At 38.5% G+C, this 25,177-nt stretch overlaps 1 protein-coding gene across 4 annotated transcripts in view; it reads left to right on the top strand.

The window, feature by feature from the left end:
* The window catches only part of CTNND2 (catenin delta 2), a 904,171-nt gene that overhangs the window by 333,019 nt on the left and 545,975 nt on the right, over positions 1-25,177 (top strand). For all 4 annotated transcript variants that reach the window (XM_027605522.1, XM_027605518.2, XM_027605519.2 and 1 more), the window contains one exon: positions 4,609-4,721. In XM_027605522.1, the coding sequence (XP_027461323.1) occupies positions 4,708-4,721 (14 nt within the window). In that variant the 5' untranslated portion in view covers positions 4,609-4,707. The remainder of the gene's footprint in view (positions 1-4,608; positions 4,722-25,177) is intronic.

Here is a 25,177-nt window from a genome sequence, read left to right on the forward strand (position 1 = left end):
AGGAAAAATTTCTGCCTTATATATGGTCCTAGAAATTAAGCACTCAATAGCGAGTACTCAATAAAAAATTGTTTCCAATTTTATTTTTATGTTTGTGTTGTTATATTAATAAAACACAGGATTTCAGATGAAGAGAAACTTCCTTGCTCCTTGAGGACCTTGACATTTACTCTGTATTCCATAGCAAAGCACAGGGGAAAATTCACTTAATTACTTTCTTGGTTCATATACACGATGACAAAGTAAACATTTATTGAATGGACATTTTAAAAAGGCAACATTTGTTTGTTTTATTTACATGATGACTTTTTAACTGAACTGACATTTTCTCTATTAAGGAAATGGTTATCAATAGTCACCCAAAGGTAGCCGTTCATTTTTAATCCTATAATAGTGAACAACATTGAAGATAACATGTAAAAATCTATGTATTTGCCTGGTTAGTAGTTCATTTAATATGAGTTTTTAAATATGGCAGAAAATCTGCTTTTACACATCAGACACAGAGGAAAATTGTGAATTCTTAAAAATCTTCCAGATTTCAGCTAAGATAGAGTAACAGAGCCTGACAATACCCTCCCATCTGAAACGACACCTACAGACAATATGAAGCACAGCTTTCAAGACTCTGAACTTTAAGCAGTGACGAAAGGTAGTTCCTAAGAGATGCAAAGCGAATAAGGTGAACCTACAATTTCCCCAGCTACGACAGTGTGGGAAAGGGGACCTGCAGAGTCCAGGGGACTCCCTGCACTGGGGAGACAGCACTGACCGTCCAGGGAGGTAAAAGGGACTAGAATTTGTGGGGCAAAGTAGAAGAAGGGTGATCACTGCTCAGAAGGAGAACCCTCAAGAACTACAGAGGATCCACTTGTGCTATTCAGTTGAGACCTGAGCAGACTGTGTCTGTAAGGAAACCACCAGGGGGCAGGGAAAGAACCATTTGAAAGGATGAGAGGAAATAGTACCAACCAGGGGCCAGAAATATGTGCCCATACCTACCAGCCAAACTGGGAAACCCATAGTCCATTGGACATTGAGTACTTACAAGGATCCACCTGGGTAACGTAGAATAATTAACCCTGGACTAAATGCTGCTCTGCCTCCCCAAACAAATCTGAAATGCAGGACTCAAGCATATCAAATTGCATCCAAGCAACTGTGCCCCAGAACAGAGCTTCAAATATCTGTAGGAATATGAAGATACCCAGAGGACAATAAGGTAAAATTCAAAATGTTTTATGTTCAACCAAAGATCACCATACATGAGGAGGGGCCAAAACAGGGCCCGTACGGAGGGGAAAAATCAATCAGATTTTTGGTCAAGAAATTGACCCAGATGCTAACATTAGCTAATCAGAACATTAAAACAGTTTTTGTATGTGTATTTCCCGAGTTATAAAAGAGACCCAGGTGAAACTTCTAGAGATGTTTGATTCATCAGTGTCTGAGATAAAAATATACTCAACAGGATTAATTAGGTGGATTAGACATTGCAGAGGAGAAGATTGATTAACTCAACACCAGTGGACACTATTCAGAATGAAACACTGAGGAAAAAAAAAACCTTAAAAATGGGAAAAGAATCCATGAGCTGTGGGGCTATTCCAAGTGGCCTAATATATATGTAATTGTAGTCACTGAAGGAGGGGAGTTAGTGGGGAAAGGGGAAACAATTTGAGCAATTAATGACTAAAAGCTTTCCGGATTTGATGGAAACTAAATCCACAGATCCAGGAAACCCAGTGAACCCCAAGCGTGAGAAACATGAGGAAAACTATAGCAAGGAACGTTATAATCAAGCTGTTCAGCACCAGTGATAAAGAGAAAATCTTAAAAGGAGGCAGAGAAGAAAAGACACTGTAGAGACAAACAAATACAGGAATACCATAGTTTTTTGTCAGAAACAATGCAAACGAGAAGACAAAATATCTTTCAAAAACGAGGGCAAAAGAGTGTTATTAGGCATGTAAAGCTGACAGAATTCATCACCAAAAGAAACATTAGGAAGTCTCTCAGGCAGAAGAATGATGCCATATGGAAATATAGAGCTACACAAAGTGATGAGGCATACTGGAAATTGTGACTCTGTGTTTGGAACACAGCTTGCATGAGAAAGTGTCTCCTGTCACCTCCCTCCGTAACTCTGATGTGGAGGAAACATGCAGTGAGCATGAGGCCACAGCCTTATGCAGGCACCCCCAAGGGCAGAGTCTGTCCCAGCAGAAGCTTAAGGTTTGTGAATCGTGACCCAGATTGTGCACTGTCTCCCCGTATTGGACTACTTACAACAGGCGCATATATGTGACTCATTAAAATACTTTTAGGTACTACACATAATGAATTTCCATCTACCTATGAGGAATTCTATATGATCTTTAAATATTATGTTTTTAAGGTGATACCAATCCAAAAGTATAGCTTGGTTTTCTGTTATGACAGATTCGAGATAAAATATGTTATAAAGTCTGAAAATGAAAATCTTCTAGAACTTGCATATTTTTTTGTGGAAAGGAACTGCCCCCAAAAAAGCAGAACTTGCTGGGAGGAAAAGCAGAGGTTAGGTTCACAACATGCATTCTGGTAGAGGTCTTGGTATTTTTTCCTTACAAATAATCTTTGCTGTCCTTTAGAATATGTAAGAGTAAAGATGTGAGCTCCCACAACAACATGCTTCCTTAGTTTTATTTTTTATTTTTATTTTTTTAAAGATTTTATTATTAGCGAGAGAGAGAGAGAGAAAGTGCACAAGCAGGGGGAGCGGCAGGCAGAGGGAGAAGCAGGCTCCCCGCTGAGCAAGAAGCCCGATGCTGGACTCGATCCTAGGACCTGGGATCATGACCTGAGCCAAAGGCAGACGCTTAACCGACTGAGCCACCCAGGCACCCCTCCTTAGTTTTAGAACTTTACAGGGAAAAGTTGAGCTCTCATTTGTAACCTGTTTCTTTTTTTAAATATTTTATTTATTTGTGAGAGAGAGTGAGCAAGACAGAGAGAGAGAGAGAGCACAAGTGGGGTGAGGAGCAGAGGGAGGAGAAGCTAACTCCCGGATGAGCAGAGAGCCTGAAGCTGGACTCCATCCTGGGTCTCCAGGATCATGACCTGAGCTAAAGGCAGATGCTTAACTGACTGAGCCACCCTGGCTCCCCTTGTAAAGTGTTTCTTACTTAGTTCCTCAAAATCATGTGAACAGAAAAGAAATCTGCTCTTGTGGAAGAGAGCAATGGAAATTTTAATATATGTGGAGGACACACCAGGTCCTACTTTTGAAAGTATCACCCAAGAGTGTCCCAGGGTAGCAAATAAACTCATCTTTCCTGAGAAGACAAATCTCTGCAATGTTGGGAGTTTTCATTCTCCCACACTGACCTGTACTTTCAGTATTTTCCAGCATTTTTGTTTTCCCATACCCCAAACATAATTTTTTTTATTTTTTTATTTTTAAGATTTTATTTATCTATTTGACAGAGAGAGACCCAGCGAGAGAGGGAACACAAGCAGGGGGAGTGGGAGAGGGAGAGGGAGAAGCAGGCTTCCCGCCGAGCAGGGAGCCCGATGCGGGGCGCGATCCCAGGACCCCGGGATCATGACCCGAGCCGAAGGCGGATGCTCAACGACTGAGCCACCCAGGCCCCGAATAATTTTTTTTTAAAGAAACCAAATGTAATCTGATTACATTGTAAAAACTTCTTCTGACATTTTTAGTTAAAATACAGGCTTTGCTATAATTACGTTTATTAAAAAACTTAAGTGCATGGGAAAATAAAACAGAAAGATTAAACTGTGGTACAAAAGTCCTATAATTGGAACAGCTAAGATACTTGACGTACTGATTGAATTATTTTTCATTAAAGTTGATCCTTTAACAGTGGATTTCAGGCAGATTTGCAGAAGCATTCCTCATTGGTTTAATTGGGTTTTCTTTTTTAAGGCAATAGGGCAGATATCTCAAAGGATATTCACTTAGTAATTAGGCTATAAAGGATCAGTATCACTCCCATTCTGCTGAAATTTAAGGCCTACAGAAGTATAAGTTTAAAGCGTTATTTCTCGTCCGTCTACAAGATGTAGTAAGTAACGTTAGGCTCAAATTAGTAGAGAGAGGCAGCTAGAAGGCCGATAGGGAATAAACACAGTACTCCACATGATAAAAAAAAAAAAAAAAAAAAAAAAAAAAAACTGTTTCTTATAACGTTTTACTGAATGGTACAATTTTAATGGCACGAGAATTTAATATCCGTTGGGTGCTGGCCATCTGCCAAACAATAGCCACGGCTAATTTTTCATGGTCAGTGTCCCATTGAATCCTCACCCCGACTTTAGGAAATAAATATTGTCAACCCATTTTACATATGATGAAGTCGATATTTAGAAAGATTAAATAACTTACCACAGGCCCTGCATCCAGCAGGCCCCAGGACTATGGTACATACTCAGGTCTGTCTGAACTGCAAATCCTTCTTTGATTTCACGACATCCCCTGCTTCTCAAATTTGACATCTTGCCACATCGCATTTTTTTTCCCCTTGACCGTCGCATGTCATTTTGATGTAAATTCCACTTTGCAAATAGATGATAGAATTAATCTTTTTGGTGGCTTTCTTTCAGGAATTACAGTTTGAGAGACTGACCCGAGAGCTGGAGGCAGAACGCCAGATCGTCGCCAGCCAACTGGAGCGATGCAAGCTTGGATCAGAGACGGGCAGCATGAGCAGCATCAGGTACCGGGCACGCTGCCTCCTTACACTTCTGTGCTTGGAGCTGCCAGGGAAAGTAAATTGTGGTGTTTATCTTCTCCTTATAAACCTGGCAGTGGATTTGGAACATTCATTGAGACTTTGGAAGGGAATTGTAACCGATCTGATTTAAGATGTTCAAAAGGTGTCCAAAATGGCCTGGTTTGTACTTGAAACTCTTTTTAACAAAATTAACACCTGCCCCGAATGCAAATTACGCATAATTTTACACAAAGGAAGGCTTTGCATTGAGTCAACTCACAGAAATCAGGAGATGCCATATCGTAGTCTCCCAGTTTGGTTCTTTATTTCTAAATGAGTCAGAGTTGCAGGTTCCTGAAATGAAAGAGAGAATATTTCGATGTCACCTGTCTTATTTGCTAACGTACGATGCTGAGTTGCAAAATGGCACTGCAGATATCAACCACGCATGCAATCCTCCTGTGTAAAAATATTTCAAATTCAGAGATAGAATAATTATTCAATTAGGGGTTGGTTTGAAGTTCTGAAATGTTTAAAAACAAAACATAATCACTTGACCACAAAATAAATTATCGACCCTAGGACCATGTTTTCATGTTTAAAAATGTGTGTGTGTGTGTGTGTGAATGAGTGTGTGATGTGTGTGTGTGAAAGAGACAAAGTTACACAAGACAACTTCCATTTCTCAGTAATGCATTGTACCTTCCTGTTATCTTGTTCTACAATGTGTTTCTGAGATTCTACTTTTTTAGAGAGGTGTCTTTGTTAAAGAAACAGTTGCTGTGTCAAGTCAACTCCAACATTATAGTGACTTAATACAATAGCTGTTTGTGTCACATTCATTCAACAGGCAGAGGCAGTGGATGGTAGTCAGGGGGCTGCTTCTCTGCTTTCCCTCCTACAGTTATTAAGGACCCGGCTTCTCTCTTAAGAGCTGTGCCATCTCCAATGACCTCATTGTCAATTGCATTGTCAATTGCATCACTGCACCCACAATCCGTTGGTGAAAACCAGTCATGTGGCCTCTTGTAGATGGAAGTCGGGTAGGGATTCCTCCTCCTGGAGTCTACAGCCACCTGCTGTGACAAAGGAATTAAAACGTCCTTGTATCTATTGCTCTAAAATCCTTTATCATTGTAAGAGTACATTTGCAGTCAGAATGTTTCCTATTCCAGTCACTTGCCATCAGTCTTTTAACATTGTTCTTTTTTTTTTTCTTTAACAATGGTAAATCTACATGGATATCATTGTACTCTTGTTAGGCTAGCTTGCTTGGGTGGAATATCACTTTCTATTGCAAAACATTATTTTGGACCTGTGGAAGCATATCCACCTCTGCATCCAAATACCTAAGTTATAAGTAGTGGCAAATAGGTACATTGTGATTCCTCAAAGAGACTTGCCAAACACCCAAATTAACCAAAGCAGAACGGACCAAAAAAAAAAAAAGTGAATTGTGTTTACATGAAATTGTTTTCAGAAGGTTGACTAGTTGAAGATGGTGAGACTAAGGCAAGGAGAAAAATAAGGTTTAGAAATGTGTATTTGATTCAATACATGTGGTTGTACATATTTGAAGAGCTTTTTTTTTCCTTCTTCACATTTTTATTTAAATTCTAGTCAGTTAACATTTGTGGAATACTGGTTTCAGGAGTAGAATTTAGTGATTCATCACTTACATCTAACACCCAGTGCTCATCACAAGTGCCCTCCCTTACTATATGTTGGCTAATTGAACATAATTTTTTTTTGAAGAAAAAGTATTAAGAATTTATAATAATAAAATTACAGCCACATTTTGGAACAAAAACAGTATGCACATTGGGTCTTGAATTTTTCTGTACTCCAAGGCACAGATTATACATCTTTATATTTTCCCCCATCTGATTCTTTTTTTTATTTGAAGAGCTTTTGGTTAAAGGTGGGTTTTTTTCCTACTTCCTGAGAAGCTAAGACTGTCAGGTTCCCAGGTCTGTACACACCACTGAATTGACATGTTTTGCCTTGAAACCCATTGATTCACTATTTATCAGATTACCTTTTCAATTCATATTTCTACTTTGCTGTGTGATATTTTTGCATACTATACATCTGTTATTTCATTTCGTCCCCTCCCCAGCCCCTGGTAGGCAGAGGTCTAGGGGACCATGTTGTATCCTGTGCCTCAATTCCCAACTTCTGAATGGATCAGAAACAGATAATCTGATTCATCCAGTGACTGACCTGTAAGAAACTGGTCTTACTCTTGAGAACGTGAAGTAAGTGTCCTAAAATCGGTGACATCTGATGGTAGGCGGTAGGGGATGGTGGCTGTGTGGGTTATGTGCCAGTGGAGGGATCTGTGGTGACAGAAAGTAGCCCAACAGAGAGACCATATTGTTCCTGAAGGGCAAACAAGCCTGCTCACTTACCATTAGGCCTGGCTGCACTTCGTAGGTTGTATCTATGAGACTACCTTTTCAATTCTTAAAATCTTTCCTCCTCCCTCATATGATTTGATTGAATTGATTTCTTTTCTTAGGTCCAGAGTATCTTGAATGGAACACATGTTGAACTACTGAAGTAGACAGAAAAATTATCCCCTGACAACTTTTGATTCTTTCTACTATATCCTGTATCTGACGCCCATGATACACAATCAATAATCCTGTGTAAAAACAATGTATTAAATGATAGTGTTAAGTGCAGATGACACTACCTAATTATCTCTCTTTGCTAGATAGCTATATAGTGTCAGTTTTCATTAAGCCTGATTATTTTGTATATTGGAAATCTTCTAATGTATGAGTCTGCACTTGAATAATACAAGCAATTTACTGATAATTCACTGGAGGAAAGTCTAATACCTAGCTTTCACTGTTCCTTTTTTTATCATAACCTAGTTGTTTGCTCGGCTGCGGAAATGCTCCTTTGGAAATTCAAGTCTTTATTAAGCACGATAGACTAACCTAGTTAGCACATCAAAAAGAATACTTTTAAAAATTTTAAAAATAGAATAGAAACAATTTTTTGAAAACTAGAACAGGTAAAGAAGTCTTTGATAATGTAGATGTTGTTTCCTACTTAGGGATACTAGGGAGGGGTAAGAGAGGTTCTTAGAGGAAATGAAACAAAATCAAGTATCTTTCAGACTTTTTATATAAGTGGTAAAAATGGTAAATAGAGTTTGGTGTTTCCCTGCCTTTTATTGATGATAGGAAATTCTCCATCTGATTCCTAAGACCTTCTTCTTGGTCGTCACATTGACAGTTGAAACTCTTTGAAAAACTATTAGTATGCATTTGTAATAGTCAACATTATAGTAGTCAGTCAAAGGACACACGTGAGGACACTGGGAAGTTGGAGAAGGGGATGCTGGAGCTGTCTGTCGTTGTATCTCGTCAGCTCCTGCATCCAGGCAGCCAGGGCATAAGTAGCTGCAAATAGGAACGTAGGGATCTCTCTAACTCTTCACAGACTTTGCTAAACATCCACATGGGTACTGAAGCTTCCAGAATTCAGATCAGTGAGCTGTTAAGTGTTATTATTCTTCTACAGAGGAATTATTGGTGCTTTTTACTGCAACTACCAGATCTACCATGTACCTTATATCTTTCCTATCTTGGTTTTCCTCACTGTTTCCAGCCCAGTCCTTTCCAAGCTGTTGGAACCTGCTCCCTTCCCTCTAGAAAGTTTGGTTCCATCCTTTCTCCCTGATTCCTCAGACCAGCCAGACCTGAGTCAGGTACTTTACTTATACAGATGATGCCCTTTATTTAGGGTCATGATCAGATTCCCCTTGCTAGTAGCTCACTCTCACCCCCTAGCCAGCTGTGATTACTTGGCACATGCCCGTCCCTTAGTTCTCGGCCTGTCCATGATCTTGGCCTGGCAGCCCTATGAGCCATCCATTCCCTGTGAGGCTGGGGGCCATGCATTGCTCTTCTCAGTCCCATGGTCTGAGGACTTGCATATGCTTATGCCCTTGCCATATTTTCCACAGACTCTAGTAACAACATTCTAGCTCATCCTTCTGCCTGCATTCTGCCCAAATCTGTTCCCCATGTGGGGTGTGATTGAGCTGCATAATACATAGACCAGAACCATGTCCTTGAAGGACTCTTTCCCACTTCCATAAACACACCACTGTTTCCCATCTCAGGGCTCTGACCATGTGATTCCTTCTATCTAGAATGTCTACCTTCTTTCACTTGGTCACCTCCTCCTATGGATGCAGTTACCCAGCGAGGGCTCACATCCTTCTGAATATCTTCTTGATCAGTCCAAATTGGACCACGTGTCCCCTGCTTGGGGGTCATTAGAACTTATCAAAGCACTGGGGATGAGACTCTATTGACACTTCTAGGAGTTTCCCTGCCACGGAATGTTTAACCTTTACTCACAGAATGTGTAGGGATTTTCTTGAGTGTTACTGAAAATTTAAGGACATCAAAATAGATGACTAATCATATTCCTGTTTCCGATGGGGAGCAAGGACCCAATGGGAGAGATCTTGAGCTCAAATCACAATTGGACCTATCTTATGGACTCTTCTTAAAAGAAACCTGACTCTTGGAAACCATGATGATAATGATTTATAACAATGGTCTAGAGCTCAGAAACAAAGGAAGTAAAAAATCCAAAGCTAGAGAGATTTGACATGTAAGAAATTCTCCATTACTGGTTTTAAAGATGGAGGAGCTATGTGACTAGCTAGCAATGCACATGGCTTCTAGCTGCTAAGAATGATCCCTGACTGACAGTCAGCAAGAAGAGGATCTCAGTGCTATAACCAAAAGGAATCGAATTCAGCTCATAGGCTGAATGAACTTGAAGCAGATTATTCCCTAGAACCTCAACAAAGGAAAGTAGCCAACAGAAACTCAGATGATAACCTTATATGACCCTGAACAGAGAACCCAACCGTGCCACACACCTGAATTTTGCAAAACTTACAAAACTGTTAGTTAAAAAAATGGACATTGTTTTAAACTGCTCAGTTGGGGATAGTCGGTTATGCAGTAATAGAAAAATGTATACAATGCTTTTCAATTGGTTGTGCTAGATATATATTACAATAAGCTGAACTATGAATGTTTTTAGAAAAAAACGAATCTTATTTTGTTAACATCAATATTTCATTCAAAAGTTTAATGCGTATAGCGCATTTTATTTTTTATGTATGTATGTATGCGTTTGGATTCACATGTCAAAATAATCTGGGCTTTGATTCTAAGAAGTAGAGGTGTTTGAATGTGGAGTAGGGTCATTATTTACTGTGGAATAGGACTACCAAATAAAGCAATCATCTTTAGCCTCACCATTTTTATAATATAGATACCCAAGACTCTGATTAGAGTTCCATATATTTAAAAAGACAAAACGTAATATATATAAAAATTGCTTGCTGCATATAAGAAGATGCTCTTTCTTCCCCGCAGATGAACTTTTGAATTTCTTGCAAACAAGTTTTCACGAAAGCCTGCCATTTTTTGGAGAGTAGATGCAAAAGGAATTAATGTTGTACATGTTACCAAAGGTCATTCTCTTTATTAACTAAATTCTGTGAGCTGAAATGCCAACAATTCTATAAATGGAGTCTAAAAATCTTGTCCACACTTACAAAGAAGTCAGGCTTATTTTAGAGAAAATGCTGATTTCTGGTTAAATTAGAGGTGAAGAAACATCAGTCAAGTAGTCACATACTTTTTGTCAGAATGAAATGTATTTATTTAAAAGCATGATCACTGAACTTTCTTAAGGAAATAAATCACATGTGAATATAATTATGAGTAAAACATGTGCATTTTTTCACTATCCTGCAAGATCTGATATTTAAACAAGTAGTTACATTTATTGTTTTAAAGATAAAGAAGGAATAAATTTGCCAAAGTATTTCATTGTGGAAATCACATAGCTTAAATAATTAAATAATTACTTTAAAATGTTTTACAAATGAATTTTTGTATTATGTAGATATTTCTACACATACACACATTCCCAAATGAAGTCATTTAGCCCAAGGTAAAAAATCACTCAAGGCCAGAGAATTCTAGATTCTTACCGCTGGTGAATACATGTTTGCTGGGGGGGGGGGGGGGATAATAATATTGAATCAGTTTTAATTGTTTATATTTAGAATTTTATTTTTTCATTAAATATCATTATTACTAGTTTCCAGACTAGGAAATAAGCATTTCTCACATGGCTGAAGTTCTACTCCTCCAGTAAAGCCTAGCGATTTATTTGAACATGGCATTTAATTTGAGTTGGTAATCAGAATTAATATTGCAGTGATGTTTTCTAATTTTTTTTAGAATGTCTTCTTCATATAAAAACAGAAAAAAAATAAAATCAGGGACTATAGACATATTCTTGAGGTTTTTCTTTTTCATTGCTAATTTAAAAAAAAAAAATAAATAAAAGTGTTTCTCTGTTTCCTTCCAAACTAAATTCCAGAGCGGAAATCTACCTCGAAAATGCTCCCAGTTTTCTCAAGTCCCTTTGTGAACCCTTGTTCTTTTCTTAATCCCTGTACTACCATCTTCCCTCCTACCTGTTTTTTCCCCATTTTCCTAAACTTTCCTTTTAATACCAGCATTATTCCTTTAGGATTTCCTATTATAGTCTCTTTTTTTTCCTACGTAAATTAAGAAGAATATTCTCAACTACTTCCTGGCAGTACCATCACATTTCTGCTCACGTCTCTACTTCAGAAAGAGTGGGAACACTTACAGTTGTTTCTGGTTTAAAGAGGCAGCTCTTTGGGCCTTTCCCATCTTGCCTAGAGTCCAAGTCACTGTGCTGAGCCACCTCTAGATAGTACCCTAGTGTCCTGTGAATTCCTGATCCTTTAAGACAATTCACAACGTGGGTTAAAGCTGCTACCTCCTCCTTGCCTGCACTGAGACTTTGCTGAGCCTTCTCAGCCGCCAGAAGTAGAAGCAGGTGCTGTACTAGCCTCTAAGGAATTCCCGAAGGGCAGGGACCAGGAGGATATGCCAAAGTCTTGGCCAGCATGTGCTAACTGGTCAGTCAATACTGAATGTAGAAATGAATGAGTGGATATGTCGTGTTTCTCTTACTGTTCTTACTTTCATTGCTCTTGTTTTGGAAAAAGCACCAGTCTTATTAATCTATAAGGATTTCTATTTCTATATATTCCAGAATATATACATACATATCACATTTCAAATGGTTTATATTATCCTGACCTTACCAGATCAGAATATCACAGAATATCACATTTCAATATTCATTCTAGTTAGTTTTCACATGAAAACAGTACTCCGTATTCTAGGGCCCCGTTGGTTTGATGTACGCTAGGCATGGTGTTAGGGTTGACTTAGTCTCATCCTTTTACTCTGATCTCAGGAAGATGATGGTAACAGTGATAACTTTATTAATATTAATGGTAGTATTTGTTGAGCAATTTTTATAGACCAGGCATGGAAATGATTTACGTAGATCATGCTCTTTACTTTGAGTTAACTGTATGAGGTAAGTCTTATGTCATTTTGTAGATAACAGCACTGAGATTCAGAGAGGGAAATTTGCTTTCCCAACATCCAACAGTTAGGACCAGGCACTGACTTTTAAACCCAGGTATCTTTACTCCGCAAGTACACATGTTAATATACCTTGCTGTTATTCAGTCTTAAATTATGTTGTAAATTATGCCATTATTCAGTCTTAAATTACATTGTAAATTACATATGTTATAAATAACTATCTAAATGTCTCCAGTCCATTTTCATCCTAGGGATACAAACATTTTGGACGGATTTTGTGCTCATTTTTTCTCTATCCCCAGCCCCACCCCAGTGATTACAGCTATTTTGAATTCCTTCATCTGAAATATATTTCTGAGATTCATTTTTACAGAAATGAGGTGTAAAGAGTGTTAATTGCATATGCCTTTAATTATATCCAGACTGTTCAGCATTCTCTTGCAAATTGCCAGTGGACAAATTATACTAATATTTATGTTTATAAAATGCCAGTTATATAGTCTTAGTCTTTCCGGCTGCTCTAGCAGAATACCATAGATTGAGTAGCTCATAAACAACATAAATTTATTTCTCATGCTTCTGGAGCTGGGAAATCCAAGGTCAAGGGCACTAGCAAATTTGGTATCTGATGAGGACTTGCCTCTTGGTTCACAGACAGCTTTCTTTGTGCTGTGTCCTCATTTGGCAGAAGGGGTGGGGGAGCTCTCTGAGGCCTCCTTTATAAAGGCAGGAATTCCATTCATGAAAGCTCCACCCTCATAACCTAATCACATCCCAGAGGCCCCACCTCCAAATACCATTATGGAGAGGATTAGATTTCAACATAAAACATGAAATTGGGAGGGACACAAACATTCAGTCTATAGCACATGTTAAACACGGTTTTCTAGATTTCTGTAGGATAACAAATATTGTCAGCTATCCTGAGGATTTGCTGTAGGTCCTAAAACAGTTCAGTACATAATATTTATAATTATTTACTATATTTCTTACAACAGCTACCATATTTAACACTTTCGAACCAATTTTGAAGCCTGACATCTTTCCACAATGACGTACTGAAAAACTAATCTTAACTTTACACCTAAAAACAATATACCAGGAGCACCTGGGTGGCTCAGTTGGCTAAGCGTCTGGTTTTGGATTAGGTCATGATCCCGGGGTCCTGGGGTCCTGGGGTCCTGGGGTCCTGGGGTCCTGGGGTTGGGCTCCCTGCTCAGTGTGGACTCTGCTTCTGCCTCTCCCTCTGCCCTCCCCCCTGCCCATGCTCTCTCTCTCTCTCTCTCTCTCTCTCTCTCAAAGAAATAAAATCTTTAAAAAAAATAAAACAAAACCAATATACCAAATTTTATTTAGACGCTTTGCACTGTAAAAGATGTTTTGGGAAAACTAACTAATTTTAAAATTTAAAATTCTGATTGGTATAGAACTGAAAATCTTTATAAATTTAGTCTAGAATATTCTTTGTATTTTCTGTCATCCTTAGCATTTTTTTCACTCATGGATCTGAAAGGTGAAATTGGTAGTTTCATAGGTGAGAGCTATATTTCATCATTGTGTTCTTAGATATGCCTGGGTTTGCTAATTTCCCTGAATTTCACTTTTTAAAAAATCTATAGTAGTGGGGCTAATGCTTTTCTGTAATTTGAGGAAGGTTAAATGAGACATGTAAGTAAAGCACACATCACCTCGCACATTGTCACTAGTAAATCCTATATATTTTTCCCTCTTGATGAATAAACACATAATCTTTTTGTTGAGTCTCTTTCCTAATTTTTCTATCAAAGCTAATAGAATGGTTCCTCTCAGGATGGGCTAAAGCGAGGTGTCAGGGTAGCACCACATTTGTCTCCTTCATTTTATAGACTAGACAGCCACACAGAGATTGTCATGATGGAGTGGAAGACATGTTTCACACGGCACACCTTACTGTGTCTCTCTTTGGCTATTGTGTGGTTGTAAAATGAAGAGCACTAATGCAGTGGTAACACGTGTGACAGGAAATGTTCAATAAGTTAAGACCTAGAAGCCAGTGGCTCTTTGAATGGATAATTTTCAGACCGGAAGCAGCAAGAGATGAATGCATTGACCAAAATATGCAAGCTCATTACTTTCTCTGGTTGTGTAAATACGATGAGAAGTAGAAGTGCCCATTGACGAAGGCATTGCTGTGTCCTTCTGCCTTTGCTCAGATGCTGAGTGTTCAAGAGCTTTTACCAACTTTTTTCTGTTTATATTTGTTCATGCTCTTTTCAGAGGATTGGCAACCAGTGATATTTCAGGGGGCAAAATAACAATGAGCGTTCGATTCACTTAAGAAGAAAGAAGTTCCGTGGTCATCACTGGGATGGCAACAGCTCACTGCACACCATGAACATTGTATGTCCAAATTATTAGGATGGAAAGGCAGTGAGGAGATAGCAGGAAAAATGTTGTAGTGTGTGTTTGAGGAGATCAATGGTCTTGGCACCAACACACTCAGGAGTTGCCATGGGGCAAGTCATTAGGGCTTTCTGGACCTCTGTTTCCTCACCTGTAAAACAGAAACATTGAGTTTTTTCCTCCTCTTCTCTCCTGTGCTCTTCATCCCATGGGCACCTTTCACTGTGGGCAGTGAGTCACATCAGACTATTTTAAGATGGTAACATTATGTGAACTTGAATAACAGATCTTATTAAGAAGTGAGGATAGCAAGATGTTGCCAGATAGATTTGGTGATTCAGAGGAAGGCAGATAGATGTCTGTATATTCGTGTAAATAGCTTTTCCATTATAAGACTCTCCAGTTAGGTGAAAGCATGGATTTTATATTTGGGAAATCACAGTCTAAAAGAAATTTGTACGTTTATAATGTATAAACTGCCTCAGATGCTCTCAATGTTTTCTAGTTTGGCTAAAATCTAGGGTAAAGCTAGGGAACTAGAAGAGAGTGTCTCACGCTGAGAGGTCATGAGGAGTGGGCCTTTTAAGAAACAATCATTGGTTCCATAAAAAAAAGGCTTATGGGGTAATTCTAAGGGCCTAACAGGTTAGTAGGAGCTCCTTGTGCTTCAAATATGAATATGACAAAGCTCCTGGCTTCCAGGGGTTTACTCTCAAATACAGAGAGTGGCATAAAAGCAGGTGAAACATGATAAGATATGTTGGTGCTATGAAGAGAACAGGAGGTGGCAGTGGGGATGATTTTACAGTGTAGGAAGGATGGGAAACATTGGCTGGAAATAAGATGGGATAAAGGCACTGCTCAGAGGTAAAGTGCAAAGTCAGAAGGACAAGGGTGTGAACTTGGAATCCGTGTGGTTGGAATAGGGAGCCCATGGCATAGACGGGTGTTGGATGAGGGTGCAGAGTGACATGACCATTCTCTGCGTGCTCATATAGGTCAGGATAGCGACTTTGGGTTTGTTGAGTTGTCATTAGAACATGGAAGACAGCTTTGTCCAAGGAAGCGATGGCATCATCTCTGGTTCTGCCAGCTGCATGGAGAATGGGTTGAAGCCTGTGGAGGCTGGGACAGCAGCACGAGTTAGAGATGACATGTCCAGGAGAGAAGTCACAAAACGTAGTCCAAGGTCATGAGCATGTATAGTGATGTCAGAGTTGGGAGGCTCTGCAGACTCACTTGTGTCAAAGGAGACAGAATAGAATTGTGAAATTATTATTATTTTTTGAGCGTAAACATTTGGTAGGCTAAACCAATGCTGAGCTTAGCTTCTGTTGCAAGCATTGCCCATTTTCAACAAGGAATCTTTGATTTTTTTATTTCATGGAATGTGAATGTATTCTAATTCCCCTTTATCCAGGAGACACTATCATAGAATTTTAAATTTAAGGGATTGCTGTGTTAGCAGCGGGCAGCAAAGATGTTGCCTATTTGTTGACAGAAAAGCTGCATTCATAAGCCCGTCTCCTCAAACATCTGTGTAGTTAGTACCTCAAGAGCTGAGGAAGTTTAAAAATTGTCACACATTGTTGTTTGGTCTTATGCCCTTATTTGAGAATGTAACTCTCAGCAAGATTTTATTGAAAAGATCTGTCTAAGGAATTGACTGCCATCTTTACTCAAAATTTAGCAATTAACCTTTTCTCTCTAATGTGTGAATGATGGGATCCACCTGTTGAGACCCTGTCATTTTTGACACTCTTCAGGTAAAGAGTTTCATTCTGTCTTTTGAAACTCATGTGTTCCTGTCATTTAAGAAATGCCCAACAAACATTGAAGCTCTAATTTAAGCATGGCATAGGGTGGTGGTTCACGCCATGGAGTTTGGAACCAGTAAGTTTTGGATTTGGATCTCACCTCTGCATATTGTGACCCATGTGACATTGGGAAATGTCCTCTAGATCCTCCATTTATCTATATGTCAACTGGGGAGAATAATCCTTAGAAATTTGTAGTAAGGATTAAATATGAAAATGTGTTTAAAGCAATTAGTGTAGTGTTTGTCACTGAGTGAGTATTCAATATGTGAGGGCTGGTTCTCTTCTTATTAATTTATTAGTTTATGTAAGTATTGCAATTACAACTCTCTTGTCACATACACAAATAGGAAGTGTCCTCATTTTCGCAGAGAAATGTTATTTATTTATACCTTCTCTTCTTTTTTTGTTTATTTAGGGGGCAATTACGATGATATCAAATTAACCGAAAACAGTGTTCTAACTATTGTCAGTCTCTGCCAAAGAACACCATAGTAAAATGATATTCTTAAACTAATGTGAGTGATATGTATGTGATAATATGACCATAATGCACTGAAATATCACACTGTTCGGGACACGGTCTCATCACCATTAGAAACTGTATTTGCCCTCAGGTGGATAGTTGCTCAAGGTCACTATAATTTTGAACACCTGTGTTCTACTATTAATGACCTTCGCCTAACACCTTAGTACTAGAAGAGATGAAGGTGAAAATAGAAAAAATCCTCAATGTTACCTAAACACTGGAATTGTTAGCATTTTATTAAAGCATCGAGGGTCTTTAAGGGATTGTGGAAGCTAATGGTGTCTCTCTGAGACATGTGTCTAGAAGCTGAAATCTGCCTCTCTGATTGCTAATTCAGAGAAGAATTGCTCATGGCCATCTGGGTAGGTTGCTAGAGTCAACAAAATAAGGACACCTGTATAGGGACATGAATATGTGAAGTTGTCTGTGATGAAAGGATGGAGCTCACGATCTCATTCCATCCATCCATCCATCCTTCCGTTCATTACGTATGAATCATGGACCTAATATATGTCACACAGTATAATAGAGACTGAGAGTATAGCTCTGGATGAGGAAAGCGAATTGCCTGTTGTCAAATAGCCTCCAGTCTTCATGCTGCCTGAAGGATGTAACTTAACTTAGTAGGGATGATAACCAGATCATTTCCTGTGTAAAATTGCTCTCCTTAGTGTCTAAAACAAAACGTATATTAAACTCACCTTTTTGTACATGATTGACCATTTAATACTAAGATAACACAGCAAATGCAAGATCCAAATTCAAGAGAGAGAATTAAATTTGCTCGATTCTATTTAAATTACTCTTTGGGATGGGGATGCAGAGGTGTATTTTAAGCTAAAACCTGACCATTTCAAACACTTACTGTATTTGGATAATGAACTAGCATTCCAGAGGGAGAAAGTAATCAGAACTTCGTTTTGTGTGCAGCTCATGGAGTCGGAACAAAAGAATAATAAACTAATGAAGAAGTAAACTCCATAGAATATTTGAAAGTTTTTAAATAAATACTAAAAACTTCAAAAAAGGGAATTTTAAGAAATAAGATATAAAGGAACTGGTAGTGTTTCTGTCAAGGGATTTGATTTGTCATTTTTCACAGAAGATTTAACTTGCATTATTATTCCCAGGAAGAATTCTTTCATTTTCAGTGAGAAAAGTTAAAAAAAAAAAAACTAAATAAAACTCTGAGATGCTAATTGAGAACAAAGATAAGATACTTCCAAATGAAAGTTTTCTGTTAAAATGGACTGATGGTCTATTTTTTAAAAGTTATCATTTTATTTTTTAAAGATTTATTTGAGAGAGAGAGGGAGTGTGTGCATGTGTGAGTGGAGGGAGGCGTAGGGGGAGAGGGGGAATTCCAGAGCAGTGTTCCCATTGAGTGAGGAACCCAACATGGGACTTGATCCCAGGACCCTGAGATCATGACCTGAGCTGAGATCAAGAGTCAGCCACTTAACCAACTAAGCCACCCAGGCGCCCCAAAAGTTATCAGTTTATTAACAGAACTTTAGTTATGAAATGAAGTTTTTTGAGATTGTTATACAGAAATAATTTTCAGAAACAAATCTTGTATTTCAAGATAGTGGCATATATGGGCATAATGAAATATATGATATATACAGTTGGAGAATATGTGATATTTTTATGTGCATTACTTAAAGAATGCCACAATTTCTGTCATAGAAATTGACCAACAGTTGATGGAGACTCTCCTCGGTCTCTTCTCTTATTACCTCTCTCACTATCTCAGAGAAAAACACTTGACTGAATTTTGTGTTTATTCATTCCCTTGGAGTTCTTCCTATTTTCCCACGTGTATGCATCCAAATATGCAAAATTTTATTTGGCTTGCTTGTTTTTGATTCTTCTATAAGTATATTACATGTTTTTTGCAACCTGCCTGTTTTTACTCAACTCTTGTTCAGATTTATCCACGTTGATATGGGTGCTTGTGATTTATACACTGTTTTCACTGATACCTCCTAATTCATCATATGAATATGCCATAATTCATTTATCCTTTCTCCTGAGGAGAACATTTGTAGAGTTTGCAGGTTTTGCTTTTAGAAACCTATGGCTTGGTACATAATTATATGGACTCTTAGTGTAAGGATGCAAGTGTTTCTCCTGGGCATGCACTGAGAGCTGTGGGTGACTTGTAGGATTTGAACATCTTCAAATTCCTCTGTAATGCCAAAGAGCTTTGAGAAGTAGCTGTGCCAATGTACATTCCCATCAGCAACGAATGCTCCATTTCTCTATTTACTCAGCAAAACTTGCTATTTCCATGTTTTCCTTTGTCCTGTTGTTGCAGGTCTGGTGGGTTTGAAGTTTACATCTTCCTGACTTCTGCACTGATAGAACTTTTTACACATTTATTAGCTATTCATGTTTATTCTCCCATTAAATGTATACCCATGTCTTTTGCACATTATTCTAATGGTGGTTTTCCTTTTTCTTAGTTATTTTAATTCTCAGTATATTCAGAAATTAATCTTGTGTTACTTGAATGTGTTACAACCAAGTTCTCCCGCATTGTGTTTTCTCACTTCCTTCTGGTGTCCTCTGGTGAACAGAAGGGCTTTTACTTAGTGTTGTTAGGCTGATCACTGTGTTTTAGGATCCACGCTTTTTGGAATCTTGTTTAAGGAATCTTACCTGCTAAAACAACATTAAAATAATTTCCTATGTTTTATTTTAATAATTATAAAATTACACCTTTTCACATTACAGCCTTTAATTCCTTTGTAGCTGATTCCTTTTGACATAACAGAAGGTAGAAATTTGTTTTTCTTTTTTTCCATGTAAATAACTGATTGTCTCAATACCAGCTCTTGAGTAGAATGTCATTTGCCCCATAACTTACTGTGTCATCTCTATCATGTGTCAAATCTTCACATATGTATGGTCTACTTCTGGGAAGTTGGGGGAGAATTACAGCTTTATTATTTTGAGTCTTCCTGTCCGTGAACTTGATGTCAGTCCATTTTATTTACCACCTTTCGATGATGTTTATGCATGTCTTCTTAAAGGCCTCTTTATTTCATTCATTCTTAGGCTCTTTAGAGTTTTTGTCGCTCTTGGAAACGTTATCTTTTTTTATAGGGTGCATCTGCTAAGAGTTTCTTTTTTTATATGGATGTGCAATTGATTTTTATATACTGATTGAATACTAAGAAAACTCAATAAAGGCTTTTAACTACTTCTGTAATTTGTTTGTACATTCCTTGAGGGTTTTTATATGAGTAATCTTTGACGATTACTATAGTCTGTCTTCTTTTAAAATCTTCTTTCGCTTTGTTTTGTTTTCTTTTTGTACTGGTAAGAAGTAGGCAGCCTTTTTCATTTAATGGGATCCCTTTAATCTCTATCACAATAAGAACTGCCGCAGGGCTTTTTAAAATAACAACTTTATTGAGATATAATCCATATACCACTCAATTCACTCATTTGAAGTGTAAGATTTCATGGCTTTAGGATATTTATAGTCTTGCAACCACTGCCACAATCAGTTTTTGAATGTTTTCATCAGCCCCCAAAGCTCCTCAGCTTTACATATTTACCTTTTCTGGACATGCCATATAAATAGAATCATGCAATACGAAATCTTTTCCGATTGGTGCTTTTGGTTAGCATAATACTGTCAAAGTTCACTCATGCTGTACCATGTATCAGTATTTCACTTTTTTTATTGCCCAAGAAGAGTCAATTGTATGCATATCGCACACTTTATTTATTTATTAATCAGTTGTTGGACATTTAGATCACTTCCTATGTGGTGGGAATATTATGAATGGTGCTGCTATGAACATTCTTGTTCAAGTTTTTAGGTGCACATATGTTTTTTTTTAAATTTCTCTTGGGTATGTAGCTATGAATGAAATTGCTGTGTTCTTCTGTGTTTAATGTAGTTTTTCTTAATAGACTCGTTTTATCTGTCAAAGGTCATTCCTTTTAATTCCTAATTTACTAAGTGTTTCATTGTAAAGAACTATTAAATTTTAACTGTTATGGTTACCAATACCGCTTTCCTTTTTGTTGCTGTGTATTATCCCTTTGTATGAATATGTCACCATTGTGTATTCATTCACCTGTTGCTGGACATTTGGATTGTTTACAGTTTTTGCTATTTACAAATGAAGCTGCTATGAACAATTTTTATATACAAGTCTTTGTATGACAAATACTTTCTTTTCATTTGGGTAAATACATATGGAACGGTTGGGTCCTATAGCAGGTGTATATTTTACTTTTCAAGAGAATGCCAAACTATTTCCAAAGTAGTTGTACCATTTCTAATCCTATCAACATATGAGAGTTCTAGTAGTCTATTCTAATATGCTAATTTAAGCTATATGATCACTTCTATAAGTTCAGTTTGTTCTGACTCAAATTTGTCTTGGGCTGTTGGATGACCTCTTCTAAGTTTTAATTTCAAAGTCCCCTTTATATCTTTAAATGTATTGAACATGCCTGTTTAATTCTATTCTGAATCTGACAATTCCATTATCTTCGTTCTTTGTGAATTGTATTCTGCTTAGTGTTTCCAATGAATCTGGCTGATGGGGACTTATTTTCTCTTGAGTTGGAGACTTCTGATTGTGGATTTATGTTCCTGGCAGCTCTAGAATGGGAATTATTTAAAGTCTGAGGTTAAAGTGTGGTCTTCTGAGGAAGATGTGTCATTTCCTCTGCCAAGTGTGGGAACCCCTATTGACTTAAGACCACCTCAAACCAAATTATTGCCCAAGTTTGGAGAGAGCATCATACATAATAAAAACATGGCATTAAACACTCATGAGTAAGGGTGCTTCTGTTTTGTAATGCTCACAGTTCTCCTTTATGTTTAGATTGAACTGATCAAGCATGTGTGCCATACTTGTTTTGGTTGCTTCATTCCAACCTGTGGCTTCAAATGGAAGTTGTTGACATCATCCATCATTTTATCTGCGAGTGAGTAAAACACAACAAAATAAAACAAAGCAAGATGGGACAATAACAAATCCTCAAACTCTTTAGTTATTACAAGCATGAATTGTACGAGTAACGGGGAGCTGGATTTTAGTTATAAGTATTCCGTTAAAAGAATTACCTTCTGCCCTAAACCCCACTGGACTGCTCTGTCTTCTTTACATCAGAGAATGCTTATACATGTGGAGAACACTTACCTTGAGTAGAAAGCACATCTCATCACCTTTCTCATCAACTCCCTTATATTTCAACGTAAAGAAGCATTTTTACAAGACTGGAATGTGTACAGACTTAATCTACATAGAAAATGAAAAGAGGACCCTGCCCGTTTGGTGCTGTCCCTGAATAGTTTTCAAAGTCATCAAAAAAGTTGATTCCACTTATTCGCACTACCTGCTGGTAGCCCCAGAGCACAGAGGAGGTATATGCATTTTTATCGAGTTCTGCAGGTGCCAGACAATTACCTATCTTGCTTATCCTGAATTTTGATGTGAAAATCCAATGTTCATAAATGAGAGTGCTGGAATTCAGAAATGAAGCACGGGGAGGTTCTGTGCCCCACCCCAAATGTTCTATCTCTCTTTCCCATTGCGGTTGGTTTTTCAGGATCCACATAAATCGGAGGGAGGATGATGCTTTCTTATATTCCTGTAGATAAGGCTTTGTGATATTCTAGAAGAGGTGTGGGGTTTTGATTCATAGACATTTAAAGAGTAAAGATGAAAGGCATGTCTTTTGTAAGTTTATTGATAAATTACCCGAGGGAAGGGTTGTATAGTGACTTTTTCATTTCTTTTGAAAGTGTAATTATAAAAACTTGACTGGCTTATATGCCTTCTTAGGTTTATTATTAAATACATAACCGTTCCACTACCTTCCCATTATTTAAAGAAGGTAATGCATGCAAAAGCATTTTTAAATAGTGAAGCACAATGTAAATGAAAGTTGTTATGGATAGCAATAAAACATTTTGCATAGTTGGTGGCTATACATCACCAACTTATGTTGGCAGCTGTAACAGTCAAGGACAGGAGAGTGTCCTCTTGGGTTTCCTCACAAGCAGCCTCTGACAGCTCACGCTCTCGGCTGACGGAGCAGTGAAGCATGAATTCTTTAACAGAGAGGCAAAAGTGATTTCTGTTGGGGAGGGCCAAAAAAAGGTAGATTTCATAGTGGCTTGTTGTCAGCCAAAGGCCACAAAACAGAAACAGTTATATGGTATATCTGTGGTCCTAAAACTGCAGTGGGTGAGTTGGTTAGAAAGGTCTAAGAAGACTTCTTAGAGTGTTGATAATGAAAAAAAAAAAGACAGATATGGTTCATGAGGATCTAGAGATTTGTCTCATATAAAACTCAGCTGCTGGGGCCTGGTATGTATTTGGGTTCATGTACCCTGAGAAATGTTTACTGCAGTCGAATCATAGAATCAGTTGAGGATAGGCAGCATATCCGAACGTTCCCTCATCCGAGGTGGGAGAACCATTTCCTGCCCCTTATTTCTAGCTCTTTCTAGAAAAGTATAAACAGGTTTGTAATTCTCTAAGGCTAGAAGCTTAGCTACACTTTTTCCCTGGCCGCTAAACTCTAGTCATGAAGTTTCAGTCACTAAGTTTAATTTGGCAAATGTGTTCTACCCTTGATGTCCTTTCATGGTGGTGGCCAAGATTTGAGGAAATAAAAGAAACAGGAATTGTGATACTTTCCTGATTAGGCGTGACGACCTTGGGAAAGAACTTCTACTTTGAATAACTTTTCTCTGTGGTTATTTACCATTAGCCCAGATGACGGCAAATGATAGTTAAGTGTGGCCCAGGGAGTATTTTATGTTAGCGGTTCTCAGGCCTGGCTGTGCTATTAGAATCACCTGGGAAGCTTTTAAAAACACTGATGCCGGGGCCCCAACCTCAGGGAGTCTGATTTCATTGGTCTGGGAAGGAGCCTAGGGATCCATAGATTCGGGGGTGCCCCAGCTGAATCCACGTGCAGCCGGCGACATGGGCCCCTGCTCTTACTCTAAAGCAGCCTCACCCTTTCGTTGATGATGTCAGTGCTGTGCGCATTGGCTTGAGATCAGACCAGCAGCTTCTTGTTTTGTGATAGAGCTCTCGGATCCCCATAAAAGGCCTAGACCCTGAGTCTGCAAGAAACTCTTTGCAGCATTTGTCATTTTGAAATAATAGCAATAATAATAATAATAGTAACTTGTATCCATTCAACCCTTGCCTGTTCTGAGCATATACTGTTAACTTACTTCATTTTCATACCAAACTGTGAGGCAAGTATTAGGTATTATTATTTCCATTTGCAGGTAGGGGTAAACCAGTAGGAAAGAATTACATTGGGATTTGAACATGGGCATTATGACCGCAGGTCTGGGTCATAATCGTTTTTTCTTCTCTTCTGAGATTCTCAGTGACTCTTGCAAATAATTATAAAGCACTTACTTACAAGGAGCAAGGGGATCAGTAAGGTACAAAGCTGAAGGGGAAGGGGTGCAGCCCTTAGGAGGACCTACACTCTACAGCCTAATGGTGAGGTACGAGTCCCAAAGAGCTATGCTGGTGACTTAAAAGTGTCCTGAAGAGGGACTTTGGCCGAGGGAGAAATTTCTTGTCACTAAAGTGAGTGGCAGCATTGCAGACATGGAAGGCAGTTCATTGTAAACTGGAGCCACGTTATATAGGGAGAAGATTTGGGGCAATATTGGGTCGAACATATGAAATTGCTATTAACCAGCCACTTGACCTACAGCCATAACAATTTCACGCAGTTGGGTCTATGAGAGAATGATCTCGGTTGAAAGACTAGCAGCAAGTCCCAGTGCCGGGAATGTCCCTGCAGACATTGATGCGATAGGACTGGCTGGAGAAGGGCTGCGAATTCCACCGCCCATTGGCATCATCCATGGCTTGCTGATTTTTTCAGCATTACAGGGAGGCCATTCTTGCAACTGAATGCCTTGTTTGTCTAGACCGTGAATCTATACTGACGGTCCCCCAAACAGCAACAGCGCAGAGTGACTCACATATCACCATGCTACTTGTAAAGGACAAGTTAAAAGAGGTGGTCAGAAGAGGGTGGAGACAGTGCTTCCTTAGGTCTGCTTGCCTGCTGCTGCCAGGAGTGTGGGAAGGACTTACAGAACTGGACCAGTTAAGGCAGAACATAGGCTAGGCCTCTTTCCCAAGGCAGCGGTGACCAGGAAGGGGTAGGAACTCAAGCGTGGGTGCACTCTGCAGTCAGCCAGAGTAATGTCCAAGTCAA

This window comes from Zalophus californianus, chromosome 5, assembly GCF_009762305.2.
Source record: "Zalophus californianus isolate mZalCal1 chromosome 5, mZalCal1.pri.v2, whole genome shotgun sequence".
In the NCBI taxonomy this organism is placed as follows: domain Eukaryota; kingdom Metazoa; phylum Chordata; class Mammalia; order Carnivora; family Otariidae; genus Zalophus; species Zalophus californianus.